The sequence below is a fragment of the Bos grunniens genome, chromosome 14 (genome assembly GCF_055505025.1).
Source record: "Bos grunniens cultivar Pamir isolate PY7600 chromosome 14, Bosgru_T2T1.0, whole genome shotgun sequence".
NCBI classification, from domain to species: Eukaryota; Metazoa; Chordata; class Mammalia; order Artiodactyla; family Bovidae; genus Bos; species Bos grunniens.
In genome coordinates this window covers 51,356,020-51,371,554 of record NC_141178.1, presented here as the reverse complement: position 1 = coordinate 51,371,554, position 15,535 = coordinate 51,356,020, and the positions used below count along the sequence as shown (strand labels likewise).

The following is a 15,535-nucleotide window of genomic DNA, read 5'->3' as shown; positions in this document are numbered from 1 at the left end:
CAGAGGGCTCTTTAGAGCATACATGTGTTGTTGAGGTAGAGTGATCTAAAGGATAATGATCCTAAAGTCAGACCACTACTGGCTCTAATCCTGACTCCACCGCCTCAGGAGGTTACTTCATCTTTTTATGCTTCGGTTTCTCCTTGGTTTCCTCTCAGTGGAGCTGTTGTGAGGAGCAATCAGGTTAACACATGTAAAGCACAGTCTGGGTTATCATCTTGCTTAGACACTAAATATTAAATATTGTTAGGTTGCAGGTTCGACTCAGCTTAAGGAGAGCCAGTGTGGTATAGCAAATGAATACATATAGATTTGGGGAGTCACAGATTTGAGTTGGAATCACCTGTTTGCTGGATACTAGTGTGGACAAATGATTTGATCTTTGTACGATTTCTTCACAGCAATAATTTCATTATTCTAACTCCCTTTTTCAGAGAAAATTGAGGCAGACAAGTGTGATATCTTTCAAACATCTGTTCCCATACCTGCCTGGCTTTATAATTTGCAAAATAAATTTGCAATCTTTAGTTGCAGCATGGGAACTCTTAGTTGCGACACATGGGACCTGGTTCCCTTACCAGGAATCAAACCTGGGCCCCTCTATTGGGAGCTCAGAGTCTTAGCCACTGGACCACCAGGGAAATCCCTGCCTGGCTTTATCTTTAACAAGCCTGAGGATCCATGACGATCTGCGTGCATGTCCCTTTTGTGTGTTCTCAGAGTGTACCATGCATACATCTAAAATCATACTTAACCAACTATCATAAATTCTGTATAACCAACTATCATAAGTTCTGTATTGCTTATCATTCTACCCCATTAGTCAAGTTCCTTGCAGATAGAGTTTTCTCTTTGTCTTTGTGTTGCTTAGTGCGCAATGAAAGCTTAATAAGTATTTGTTGAATGAGGAAATATAAATTCATTTGAAGCAAATTGTAATGTATTTGATCCAGTTTACTGACTGACTGACTGAACAGTGCTAGGTTTCGTCATCGCAAATCCTTAAAACAACCTTGTGAAGTAGGCATTGCTAGCTTCATCTGCTAGATTAGAAAATTGGAACTCCTATCATTTAAACTTATGTAAGGACTCAAGGTAGAAAATTGTGTATTTCATCCCCATAAGAGCTGTGGTCATAGAAGAAAGGGTCTCCCAACAGGAGCTTCGGCCTTAAGAGAGAGAGGAACATAGCAGCGGCCATGCCACAGCCTGCCCAGGAGGGAGCAGGGCCAGGAGACGCATGTCCTGATGCCCTTCTTTCCACCCCATGTCCTGCCAGTGCCTCTCTGGATTAAATCAGCCGGCAGCCAGAGGGCCAGGGAACCTGTGTGGTGCGGGCTGTGGTGGTCACTATCCTAGGTTATGGAGTGTGGTGTGGAGCAGGGTGGAGTCTGAAAAGGAAAACAGAGAATGTCAGTGCAGTCTTCCTCTTTCTGTCCCTTAGCATTCGCTCACACTTGGTGCATAAAGCTTCTGTTCTTGACTCAGGAAACTCAAGGTCCTGTAGTCACTTCAGCCAGTTCATTCATGCTCCCACGTGGAGTCACTGCTAGTGTTCTTCACGTAAGGTGATAGAAAAAAACGAAAATAAAATGCAGCCGCTGTCTGCAGTCTACAGATGCAGTCTCAGCATCTGTAGCTAGTCCTCTGGCTCAAATGGCTCATCATTCCTTTTTTTCTTCTAATACTTACTTTCTGTTCCCCTTACCCTCTGCCTGGTCAGTCATTGTTTACCGGATGTCAAGGGTTGTGCTAGTTTTCTCCAGCAAAAACATCCCATTGGCATCACCATCTGATTAAATTTAGAATCATCCGTAGTCGTGCCCTAAGATCTTTGAGCCAGGTAAACAGACCCGTAAATGTGAGTGTAGTAGGAGTCAACACCCCTGTATCCTTCAGGTTTTTGACAGTGGCACTGGTTTCTGAGCTTCTCCAGGGATGTGATGAAGTTTTCGATTTGCTTTAGTGGGGAGACGGGGGAGAGGTTCAAGGATTCCTTCACCTTTTTTCCATAATGGATTTTATGACACAGAACAGGGAGCCAATTTAGGGATCTGGCCAGTGACTAAGTGTATCTATTTCCACTAAAATTCTAGGACTAGGAAAATAACCACAGGACAGGCCAGTGCTCCCATTGGACCCACCATGCGATAGATACCAGGTTTGACTTTATCTCTCACCTGCTCTCTGGAGTGAGATGGGTGCTCTGACTGGAGGGCTATGTTTTAGGTTTCCTGGGACTAGAGTCACTTCAGAGCTAGTGTCTGGTAACCTTTGGAAAATCCTCGCTCTTCTCTTTCCCAGTGGCCAGTCACCCTTGTGAATGGCTGCAGGTACTTCTTAAGTAAGGTCTGGAGAAAGCGTGATGGGGTGCACGTGTGGGTATGTCTAGGGCCACAGTAATCTTATGTTTAGATTACCGTGAATGTACTCCCTTATGTGTACCTCAGACTCCTGGTAAAATTGTTGAGATTCTTCACATTTTTTGGTGTAAAGTTGATCTCCTCTCAGAGTGGGCTTTGAACTTCTTTCTGGGCTGTTTTGGCATGTAATTCCCGTTAGGAGGCAGTGAGGGATGGTGGGGCAAAGAGAAATCGTGAAACAATTTGAAAGGGCTTATGCGAGGGGACTTAGGAGGCCGTGTCTCCTCAGAGGGCAGGTCGCTACTTTCAGCTGAGATGTTTGGCCAAATGTGGAGTTAAACACCCTTGTTGTTCAGTTGCTTGGTCGTGTCCGACTCTTTGCGACCCCATGGACTGCAGCATGCCAGACTTCCCTGTCCTTTACCGTCTCCCGGAGCTTGCTCAAGCTCATGTCCGTTGAGTTGGTGATGCCATCAACCATCTCATCCTTTGTTGTCCCTTCACCTCCTGCCTTCAGTCATTCCCAGCATTAGGGTCTTTTCCAATGAATCAGCTCTTCGCATCAGGTGGCCAAAGTATTGGAGCTTCAGCATCAGTCCTTCCAATGAATATTCAGGGTTTATTTCCTTTAGGATTGGCTTGTTTGATCTTCTTACTGTCCAAGGGACTCTCAACAGTCTTCTCCAACACCACAGTTCAAAAGCATCAATTCTTCGGTGCTCAGCTTTCTTTATGGTCCAACTCTCACATCCATACATGACTACTGGAAAAACCATAGCTTTGATTATATGGACCTTTTTTGGCAAAGTAATGTCTGTGCTTTTTAATATGCTGTCTAGGTTTGTCATTGCTTTTCTTCCAAGGAGCAAGCCTCATCTTTATCTGCCCAAGTGCCTGCATCTGTGATTTAGGGTCATTCACTTTTCCAGCTCTTGCCCTCATGTTAGCATAAGAGATTTTACAGCGTTGCATATTTAATTGGTTCTGCAACCCTTGTCATCAAACCATGCCTTGATTTTTAGTTGTATCAGATTAGCAGCTGTTAGGGGAAAAGGGCTCATTTAGAACAGCCATAGATTTTCCACTCATCTATTTGGGAATTCACAGCTTTCAGTTGGTCATTTGTTTTGTGTATATTCTCAGGGACAGTCAGAAGCAGCTACAGTCTAGGTCACTATTTTTGAAATCAACATTTTCATCATATACTTGACCTTATGGCACCTTGCTCACCACTTGTACTTCATCGTGGGACAGGAAGTTTGAATGGTCTTGGTATCACTATGTGCCAGATTGTCAGTTTCCCCTCCCCTCCCTCCATAGTAATGTTATCAGGATATTGATCAAACATGCATTTCATTTTTGAGGGTCAGTTTTCTGGGGTCATTCTTGGTGCATTTACTGGAGTAGAAGGGACTCGAACAAAGGGACTGTTGACTAAGCTGATGGGGGCAGAGGTGAGAGAAGCAATAGGACATGGGGAAGCACCCTTCTCACAGTGTTTGGAAGCCGTTACTGCTCCCAGGCTTTCAGCTGTAGCTTGAGAGAGGTCACCTGGTGGGAGCCAGACAGGCCTTGTTTTAAGTCACTTAACCTCTCTGTGTCTCAGTTGCCTCATTTGTAAAATGGGAGTAAATAATTGGTTACTAAACAGGTTCCCAATTGGAAGCAGACTTCACCAGTTCCTCTTGATGCTAGGAACTTAAAAACCACCCTTTGAAAACCCTACTCTCAGTCCATCACAATAGAGTCCTTTCAGGTGAGAGTTAACCCTTGGTCCATAGGAAACGTGGTTGTAAATGCTCCCGGAAATTCTTAGTAGAGAAGAAAGTGGACGATGCTCCCGGAAATTCTTAGTAGAGAAGAAAGTGGACGATTTAGCTATTGAAAGGGACATAACAGAAACTATGTCTCTAACCTGGGCTGAGACTTAAGATCAAAAGTTAAATTCCTGCAAGAAGAGGGATAAAATGGGTTCTGTGAGCCAGGAATGACAAATCAAGGTATTTTAAAATCATTTTGCTAATCAGTTCTTTTTTTTTTTCTTTTTTTTTTTTTCTGTTGGTTAAGGTTGCATGATGGAGTTTGAACATTACCTCAAGAGGTTTTATGTTTTGGATTAGCTAATTGTGTTTGTCCTCTGCTGACTGTTTCTTTGGACTCGCTTCTTCGTGTCCTTCTGAGGCAATAAACTCAAAGGGATTATACCATGGACTACAAGGAGAGCTGTCCAAGTGTAAGCATCCCCAGCTCTGATGAACACAGAGAGAAAAAGAAGAGGTTTACTGTAAGTATGTAATGTGAAGTTCATGGGACAAAATTGAATGTAGAGAATATTTCCATTTCTGCTTTTCTTCCTGAACCTAGAATGGCTTCCCCTAGACTTGGCAGCTTATCTTTCAAATGATGTGTCCTCCACAGTCTTCTCTGTGTACTGTGGTGAAATAGTTTCCTTTTCGGTGTAGTTTTTGCCTGTTTCCCTATCTCTTCAGAGATGCTTGTGAACTATCCCTTCAGAGATGCTTGTGAACTGTCCGATAGACCCTCTCAATTGAAAATGTGCATACGAGTGGTTCTGTGGCACATACACTTCTCAGGATCTGTGGACTCTGAAAGTCATTGATTCCATGTGAAGAACCACTGTCTTAATTTCCACATATCTTTCTTAAGACATTTGTCATTGTAAGATTTTTTTTTAATGTGGATCATTTTAAAAATATTTATTGAATTTGTTACAATTTTGTTTCTGTTTTATTTTATTTTATTTTTTGGCCCCAAGGCATGTCAGATCTTAGCTCCCTGGCTAGGAATCAAACCCGGATTTCCTGCATTGGAAGGTGCAGTCCTAATCACTGGACTGCCAGGGAGGCCCTGACATTTGTCATTTTCTACCTCATTGAAAAAATATTTAATCTCTTTTTTCACCAGAGAGGCAAAGTCCATTTCTAATTTTACCTTTTATTATCATGGTGGTAACTCAGTGGTAAAGAATACGCCTGCTAATGTAGGAGACACAGGAGATGAGGGTTCAATCCCTGGGTGGGAAAGATCCCCTGGAGGAGGAAGTGGCAACCCACTCCAGTATTCTTGCCTGGAGAATCCCATGGACAGAAGAGCCTGGCGGGCTACAGTCCAGGGGGTCACAAAGAGTCAGAAACGACTGCGCAATGTATCACCTTCTCCTCATCAGCTACTATAGGACTTTATAAAGAGCAAGCAGTGGGTATTTGGCTGAGTCAGTATATCAGTGACTGCTGTTGGGAAACACTCACTTTTTTATTTAGTGTAATGCCACACTATTAGTATTTAGTCTGGCAGTCTTGTTAGTATATAGAGATCTGCTGTCTTCCTTTTCCTCAAAAACTGTCATTTATCTTGTCTGTAACAGATCTGTTCTTCCTTGTAAGGCCCCACCCACTGAGCACTATGAAGAAACTCATTTAACCCCATCCTGTTTAACAGTTTGACTGAAAATGTAAGCAGTTCTTTTATGTAAAAACGCCTAGGCTGTCTTTTTCATTGTGGTCTCTTTCTCTTATGTGAACACATGCTCCTTCTCCAGCTTGGCATCGTGGTTTGTGGCCAGAGAGGTGTCCCCTTTCACAGTGTTTGTTCAGTGGATGACTGACCTCATGGTAGCCTGGCAAATGCCGGCTTTCTTGTCATCCTCTAGATCTTTGCCATTCCAGGTGTAGAGTGACGGGTCTGGTGAATCTCTGGCTGTGGTTGACCTGATCCAACCCTGGGCCTCATGCCTGCATCCACCACTGGCATCCGCCGTTGACGGACTGATCTGTAATCTGTTCTTTGTTGGCTTGGTGAGTGGGGGTGACTGACTGCTGACTTAGCTTCCCCTTGGCCCTGTGGTGGCTGTGGAGCCCACTGAGGCTCTGTGTGCCCTCCACTGCTCCTCACTCAAGTGGTCTGTCCTGGGCTCTGACCACTGGGCAACCTGGCCCCTGCCAGAGTCCACATCACAGGAGGGGGTTGAGGAGTTAAACTAAACCCTCTGACCACTCCAGTCTGCCTTCTTAACGACGTAGGGGCCCCCTAATGGTGGTTTTCTCCCAGAGCCTCAGACAGAGAGCTGGGAACAGCCCTTCCATTTTCTGTTCTCCCTTCCTTAATGAACATGCTTCCACAGCCTGCATGCACGCCCAGAGCAGAGAGATTGCAGCATGGGTCTGGCCATTTGACTCTCCTCAGACATTGTAGCATTATCTTCAGTGTTTATTCCACATTCATATAAGCCAGTTTTAGAGACATCACGTTGGATTTCTCTGGCGGTCCAGTGGTTAAGAATCCGCTTGCTAATGCAGGGGACAAGATTTTGATGTGTGGTCTGGGAAGATCTCACATGCCTCAACAACTCAGCCCTCTCTCTGGAGCCCACATGCCACAACTACTGAAGCCCGTGTGCACTAGAGCTCTGCAACAAGAGTAGCCACCGCAGTGAGAACCCCACGCACCACAACTAGAGAGGAGCCCCCGCTCGCCGTAACTAGAGAGAGCCCGCGCACAGCAATGGAGACCCAGCACAGCCAAAAGTAAATAAATATTAGAGGAAAAAACCATCATATTGATGTTAAACCAGAGATCAGTATACTTTAGGTAGCAGAGTAGAATGTGCAGTTTTCATTCCTTCCATCTCCTTATTTTTAACTTTGGTAAGTTCTCTCCTTCAAGGACAGAACCTCCTGCCGAGTTTGTTGGAAGCTCATCCATAGCAGATACATGCAGTGGGTTATCTCAAGGGTCCTGTTTTTCATGGTAGGAGTATTTCCTTGTCTTCTGTGAAAGGGTGAGGGAGGCCTCTAGCGTCACTCTTACCAGCTATTCCCAGAGCTGTCCCTGGAGTTCTCTGAGGCTCCCTCTAGATCACCTTGTTCACCTCCTCCTATCGGATGCTCAGATGGTACCTTGTCAAAGAGGGACTTTACTGACCACCTGCTATACAATAGCACCTTCACACGTCACCCTGCCCCTTCACACGTCACCCTGCCTCTTTCACACTCTGTCCCACTTACCCTGTTTAGCTTTTTAATAGCAATTATCACCACCTGACATACCTTTAGGTTTATTTATGTGCACTTCTCCTGAACTTGTTCTTTGAAGCAACAACTTCCCTCACTATCACTTCCCTCACTATCACATATCACCATATCTAGATCAGACATGGACATTTAGTAAGTGTTTGTGGCATTGAAGTTGAATGAGAAAGGAGGGTTAAGTTCTTGTGTTTGTTGCTGACCACTGTAGTACAGTCCTCGGTCCTCGACAAGCTTGGTTCTAGTCAGTGCAGATAGACCCCACCCAACCCAGCACAGACTCTGTCCAGCTTCAGCATGTCTGTGTAATACTTGGGAACAAAAATAGACACTGCGTTAACTCTTCAGTAATATTTTTATGAATAGTTCTCATGTGCCTTTTAAATGACTTTATTCAGTTCAGCTTCTCTCAGAAAAATGCACTGCATTCTAGAAAGTCTTGACTTAAACCAAGTCTAAATTATACTTTGATTTATCCACTCAGAGAACTGTCCTTGAGCTTTTTTCTTATGCCAGCTGCTGTTCTAGGCATTGGAGATAAGTGGGTAGCAAGCATGATGGCAGTCCTTGCTCTCAAGGAACTTAAATTCTGGTGCAAGACAAGCAACAAGGAAATCTTTTTTAAAAAAAACTTCATAAGATTTATTGTACTTGGTTTTGTTAAATTCTGTGTATTTTTGCAAATGAGAGTGTCTTTTCAAATTTGAAAGGTTTTTTTATTCACTTGTATTTTATTAGAACTTACTTAGTAAGCTCTTGTTCATAAATCATCCTGCTAATGAGTAACCTCACAGGGCTTTATCTCAGCTCCTATAAATAGAGAGCAGAGCTGCCTCAGCCTGGAACCTAGGTTTGGTTCCAGTCTTGGCTGTACTCGAGTATCCATGGGAAGCCACCTTATCCTGTCAGGAAGTCAGCACAGACAATGTTGTTTGTTCAAGATGCTCATAATCATATAAAGCTAAGTCTCTGATCCTTTGGAAGGAGTCCTGCTTCCAGGCCCATCTGATGCTGACTACCATGGGAGATAAAATCTGTAGTCTGCTTTTAGAAACATGGCTCTGTTTTGCTGGCACTCTGATTAGGTTCTTCTTCCTCTACTTCTGCACTCTCTCCAAAGGGAGCCATGTCATCTTATAAACAATTCTGACATCTTACCCAACAGCTTCCTGTAAGACAACTGAATGTCCTCTTGGTTAACACCAGAGGTAACACCAAAAAGCTCTCTTACCCTTGGAGCTCATGTAAAGGTGCCTGGATGGTCTTGTTCTCTCTGCCTCACTTATCCAGGTGACTAATGCAATGGGTTGGCTTCACCTTCCAGGTGAGACTTTGTCCCCTTTCTCATGGGAGGGTATGGCTTTACGTTGTGGGGCCCTTCTTACTGTGGGTCTGTTAATGTGACCTTATCTTTAACAGTACTTCAGAGTTCATACTTCATAAACATACACAGTGTCAGAGAGATCTTTGCTCACAGTATTATCTAACTATGAAGTGGTGAGTGGAGCTTTCCAGTCTCTCATGCGAAAGGATAGTTTGTGTAAATGCTTGTCTGGCCATCTTCTGAAGTAAATTTTCTGGCCATCTTCTGAAGTAAATGTACTGTGTTATCTACAGACTGTGGACAATTGTATTATAAACATCTCTTTCCCCTAATCTTCACTGTAAAATAGTGAGGTTGATAACCCAAGACATACATCAGTGAGTTTTTCTTCATACACCTAGATACTTGCTGTTTTTAGAAATGATAAAAAGATCTTTGGGGTCCAAATTGTTTTCTCTGTGTTATGTTGAATTATATTCTGAGCCTCTCTGTGGGATGGACTATGAAAGATAATTCTGTATTATAACTGTTGATTTGACTCTTGTTCTAGTGCATAGGAGGTTAGAATATTTAGATTTTAGTCTCACAAGTCTGTGAACTTGGGCAAGTTATTTAACTTCATGGGGCCATCATTTCTTCCTATCTGCAATAGGGGTTGTAATATTTTTTCTGTTTACTTCATAGGGTTGTTGACTCTGGTTATATGAAATTATGTGTGCATGAAAATGTTAAAACATAGGCAAGAAAGTCATAGGAAATATGAGAATAAAGTCTTGGTTTGAAAAATATTGTGTAAAAGATGCCCTGAAAGGAGGAGAACTAATAACTGAGTATTTACTATGTACCAGGCATCACTTTTGAAAATACTTTATCATTTCAGAGTAGTGGTTACCTTTGGGAAAGAAGAGAGCAATGTCATCTGTTGAAACTGTGTTTTATTCTTGGGGCTGCTGCTGCTGCTAAGTCACTTCAGTCGTGTCCGACTCTGTGTGACCCCATAGATGGCAGCCACCAGGCTCCCCCATCCCTGGAATTCTCCAGGCAAGAACACTGGAGTGGGTTGCCATTTCCTTCTCCAATGCAGGAAAGTGAAAAGTGAAAGTGAAGTTGCTCAGTCGTGTCCGACTCTTAGCGACCCCATGGACTGCAGCCTACCAGGCTCCTCCGTCCATGGGATTTTCGAGGCAAGAGTACTGGAGTGGGGTGCCATTGCCTTCTCCAGGAAATCTGAAACAAGAATGGAAAAATGCCAGAATTCAGAAGATGTAAATAATGAGTACACGGGTGTTCATTATGTTACTCTGAAAACTACAGAAAATTTTTCCTACCATTTAAAAAATAAAACACCTTTCAACAAGATAAAAGAAATGTTTGAGTTGGTATACTTGTGTATCTTGGAGGATTGTATATAAATATTAATGTTTAATTATCTATTTCATAGGTATGAAAACATTTTATTTGCATATGTAAATAGCTAGTGGGGAGTTTCCCTCAAATTTTATTTTATTATTTTTAATTTCTACAGGTTTATAAAGTTCTGGTCTCAGTGGGCAGGAGTGAGTGGTTTGTCTTCAGGAGATATGCAGAGTTTGATAAACTTTACAATACTGTAAGTAACAGTCTACAAGATTTTTACTTAAAACATCTGAGAAAACTGGAAGCTGAAGGAATTATTTGATGATTAAACAATACTTATGTATATATCAGACAAGCAGAAAAGAGATTCTTCAAAATCATCCTAATTTTGGAATGCTTACTAAAAAGGGTGAGAGAGGACTTCAGATAAACTACTGAAGATATAGATGTGTAGTCTAAAATACATTTCAGTGTCATAGAATATTAGAAATAAATCCTTTCTATCTGTTTTTCTAATAATTGTAAATCATCATGCTGCTGCTAAGTCACTTCAGTCGTGTCTGACTCTGCGACTCCAGAGACAGCAGCCCACCGGGCTCCCCCGTCCCTGGGATTCTCCAGGCAAGAACACTGGAGTGGGTTGCCATTTCCTTCTCCAATGCATCAGAGTGAAAAGTGAAAGTGCAGTCGCTCAGTCGTATCCGACTCTTTGCGACCCCATGGACTGCAGCCCACCAGTCTCCTTTGTCCATGGGATTTTCCAGGCAAAAGTACTGGAGTGGGGTGCCATTGCCTTCTTCGAATGATCATGCTATTTATTTCTAGTTAAATTGCCCAACTGTTAGCTTTAAGTGTTAGAGCAGAGAGATCACGGTATGGGATTGGCCATTTTTGCTGCAGTGTCTTCAGCATTTATTCCACATTCAGGTAAGCCAGTTTTAGAAACATCATGTGTGTGCATGCTGAGTCACATCAGTCATGTCCAACTCCTTGCAACCCCATGGACTGTAGCCCACCAGTCTCCTCTGTTTATGGAATTCTCCAGGCAAAAGTACTGGAGTGGGGAGCCAGTCCCTACTCCAAGGCATCTTCCCAGCCCAGGGGTCGAACCCATGTGTCCTCCGTTTCAGGCAGATTATTGTCTGATTCACCAGGGAAGCCCATTTAGAATAAAAGGGAAGAGAAAAAAATAACATTTTCAATCTGTAAACATGTGTTTTTTATGACTGTAGTTTGCATTTGGAAGCTTTTTATTATAGAACTTGTTGAACATGTATAGAACTAGACTAGTATAAATAGAGAACATCAGATAATGTACCATCCATCTTCAAGAATTATTGTACATGGTCATTCTTGTTTCATCTGTATCCCTAGCCAGCCCACTATAATTATGAAGCAGATCTCAAACATCGTATCTTTCTGTTTGTAAATATTTCTGTGTATATCTCTAAAAGATAGATTCTTTAAAAATATACAATGTCATTATCACAATAATTAATGAAAATGCTTTAATATCAAATACTCAGTGTTCATATGACTGGTTGAAAATCCTGTTAATTGTCTTTTTTTTTCAAACCGTTATAAATTTTATTTTTTTGTTTTAACTTTTTCAAAAATTTTTATTGAAATATAGTTGATTTTATGAGTTGTCTTTTAATCACTAAGTTTCCCCCTCCACCTCTCTTTTGTGTACAATTTTTTTGTTGGAAAAAACGGGGTCGTTTCTCTACAGATTTTTTTATCTGAATTTTGCTGACAGCTTGCCCATAGTTTAGACTGATTAATTCACTGTCCTATTCTTTGTATTTCCTGTCATTGGAGATTTATCTGTATTCTCTCACATAAACGCACACTGTATGTGTGTGTATGCGTATGTGTGTGTGTGTGTATGTAGTATATGTTTGGGTTTTTTTGTTTGTTTCTAAAACATTTAAAGTTACTAGAGAAATGCAAGGATTGGTAAGGCTGTGTAAAGACAGTATATTCGTGGTTCTTTGATGTCAAGTGATGTCAGGCTTATAGTAAAAATAAGCATTTACCCATTTTCATGGCTTTACTGCCCTAAATTGAATTTCTTCAGGACCAAGTTGTTTTTCTCTGGGGATAGGCAAATCTAAGAGACAAATGTGTTAGAATATTAACAGGAGGAAGGATTGAGCAGAGGAAATTGAAAATTCATCAGCTTTCTCAGAAAACAATTGCCAGTCTGTCAGAACACAGAAGTTACATTTCCTGACATCATAAACAGGGAGTAAGTAACAGGTATTCAAAACCTATACCCCAGGTTCTTGTCCAAGTACTTAACTTAAACAATTTTAAGCCTCACAGCAAATCTATAAGTGCTCAGATTATCCCCATTTTCCACAAGAAAACTGAAGCACAGAGATGTTAAGTAGCTTATCCAAGGTCACAAAGATATTAATTGTTTTATTGGGACAAAAGAGAATTAGCCAGATTAATGGTATTTTACTGGCATAATTTAATATTGTACACTTAATCATGATATACTTAAAAGTATGATGGGTTTTTATGATGGAATTTTTTTTGAAAATTAGACTATATTTTATTTTGGCATGTGTATAACTAGAAGACCTATATAGTAAGTTTATGTAATATTATTTTTTTCAATTCTAGTTAAGGAAACAATTTCCTGCTATGGCCCTGAAGATTCCTGCCAAGAGAATATTTGGTGATAATTTTGATCCAGGTAGGCAGTAAATTCTTAGACCAGCCATGAGTAATGTTAAATTTTGAAGAAGCAGTTAACATATTCATTGCCCTGGATAGTAGTGTAAATCTGCAAAGCTGATGGTTCTCAGGCTGTATGCCTGATTACCAGGCATTGTTTTAAATACTTTATATGTTTTAATTCATTCACTCCTCACAGCAGCTTTTGGAGGCTGGTTTTACTATCATCACTATTTTATAGATGAGGAAGCTGAGGCACATGTTAGATAATTTGCCCAGGCTCACATACAGCTAATAAATAGCAGATCTGAAAGTTAAATTCAAGTGGTCTGGCTTCAGATAAATCTGTTGATCACTAAGGATAATGTGGATTACTTTCCTAACCATGAGAGGCATTCTTTGTTATATCCAGAAACATTTACTAAATGTGTGGTCTGTACATGGCACCTTTCAGGCCTTTGAATGGGATACAAGTATCCTATTGTTCACCTTTGGGAAGCCTAATGTCACATAGGATCTCAGAAATCTGGAGGCTGTATGTATGTCTGAAGCCTCAACTGCAAAAAAAATTTTTTTACTAGACTTTAAGAAATCAACCTAGTACACAAACATCTACTTATTAGACAGAAATCTCTATCCACTAGAAATTCCATACGTAAAGTCATCTGTCTATGCCACAGGTGGATCCTGACAGGCTATTGAGTTTCCTCTCTCCCCACCATCTTGCCTCCTCAGCTAACTTGCTTGTAACCATCAGACCTCTGATTCCTGAGTGTCTGCTTTCTTGGTGGTTACTCAGGATATGAGCTCTCAAACCACTTATCCTGCTTCCTCTCTACAGCCTGACCCTACACTGTTCTTTGTCTCCCAGACCTTTTCACCATACCCAGTGCAGTTCTGTCCACGATGAACAAACTCCTTTACCCTCCATCTTTTTCATATTTCTTTCACATTCTTGCTTTAATTAAAACTGACTCCCCCCCACCCCCACAGCCGCAGGCTGCTGGAATCCCCTGTAATCCTCTCAACTGAAGACGCTTTATTCTCCTATACTTTCTGAACCTTTGGATTGGAAAGGATTCTCATTTCCCCAATTTTTTTTCACTTCTCCTATTTTATGTAGATTGTTTTCCTCTTGGGAGAACTTAGCACACTTTATTGTCCTACCAGTCTGTTTTATCTGGGTGTAGATTTTACGAAGGTGGATACTTTATCTTTTTTATTTATGATGCCTAGTAAATATTTGGTTCTCAATAAATATTACATGAATTCATTAATAGAAGATTGAGTTGGCACAACACTGTCAGATTACACATTCCGTGGGTTGACTCTGTAGACCAGTGACTTTTGAGCTCTTATTCTCTTGTATTCTCTTTAGCTGCAGAATAGTGAAATCTTATGCAGAAAATGTCATGTGTAGAACAAATAAAAATGGAACTGCTTTGTTGGTGCAGCAGTGAAGTATGTCTGTAGAGCATGGGTTGAAAAACATTGTGGAGGGCAGCCTGGGGGCTTTAGAGTTACTTGAGCAAAATGGCAATATAATGTGAAACCCACCGTGTATATGTAAGTATGCACAGCAGAGGGAAGACAAGATAGAGACTGGGAGGCTGGTGAAGGGAATATTCCAGGAGTCCTCCAGTTAGAGAATGAGAGCTGCAAGTAGGGTGGAAATGGGGCTAAAAATTGAGTCAGTTTTTCTTTCTGGCTTACTTCACTCTGTATAATAGGCTCCAGTTTCATCCACCTCATTAGAACTGATTCAAATGTACTCTGTGGGAGAGGGAGAGGGTGGGATGATTTGGGAGAATGGCATTGAAACATGTATAATATCATATATGAAACGAGTCGCCAGTCCAAGTTCGATGCACGATACTGGATGCTTGGGGCTGGTGCACTGGGACGACCCAGAGGGATGGTACGGGGAGGGAGGAGGGAGGAGGGTTCAGGATGAGGAACATGTGTATGCCTGTGGCGGATTCATGTTGATATATGGCAAAACCAATACAATATTGTAAAGTTAAATAATTAAAAATAAAAATTGAGTCAGATGTAAGAATTCTTTTAATGAAAAACCTATAAAAAATCTTGGTGGTTGCTTGGGTAAAGGCGACATAGAGTAGAATCAGAGACAACTGATGTGTCCGACCTGGGGGAATGAGAGAATTAATTAATTTGAAGTGGCGGAAAGACACTTACGGTGACTCAAACCACATATTAGTAATTAATATGAGACTGGAAGTACGTTTAGAGTTTTGTGGAGCCCTCAATTAAACCCTGAAGTCAGAATCATTTTATCCAGGGAAGAAGGCAAAGGGATAAAGACTTGCAACATTGCTATTCCATTGTGAAAGGCAAAATACCAGACAAGTTCTTGTGGTATTGATGTTTTTGTGGATTAATTATTTGACACTAAAAATTGATTTTTATTGAACATTTGGAAATTAGTCATGAGCATATTTTATATGACTTGGCAACAGTTAAATAGACTACATGCCATAGATTTTTGGAAAACCCAAGTTACACTCAACAAATCAAAGATTGATAGAATGCTCATTTAATTAGGCTTTAGGGAAACAGACATTCTCATGTTTTGCTGGTGGGAATACAAAGTGGTACAAACCATATGAAATTTGGTAATATTTAGCAAAACTATCATGCGTTTCACTTTGACCAAGAAATCACATTTCTAGGGATCTGTTCTAAACTGCATAGGAAATGATGTATGTATAAGACTGTGGATTGTGGCACTGTTTTTA

General features: G+C 41.2%; 1 protein-coding gene across 7 annotated transcripts in view; it reads left to right on the top strand.

The window, feature by feature from the left end:
• Window positions 1–15,535, top strand: part of SGK3 (serum/glucocorticoid regulated kinase family member 3) — a 112,042-nt gene that overhangs the window by 59,523 nt on the left and 36,984 nt on the right. For 5 of the 7 annotated variants that reach the window (XM_086336730.1, XM_086336724.1, XM_086336725.1 and 2 more), the window contains 3 exons: window positions 4,431–4,647; window positions 10,258–10,341; window positions 12,723–12,795. In XM_086336730.1, coding sequence (XP_086192856.1) covers window positions 4,570–4,647; window positions 10,258–10,341; window positions 12,723–12,795 — 235 coding nt within the window. In that variant the 5' untranslated portion in view covers window positions 4,431–4,569. The remainder of the gene's footprint in view (window positions 1–4,430; window positions 4,648–10,257; window positions 10,342–12,722; window positions 12,796–15,535) is intronic. The other 2 variants (XM_086336727.1, XM_086336728.1) reach the window with 1 other exon arrangement.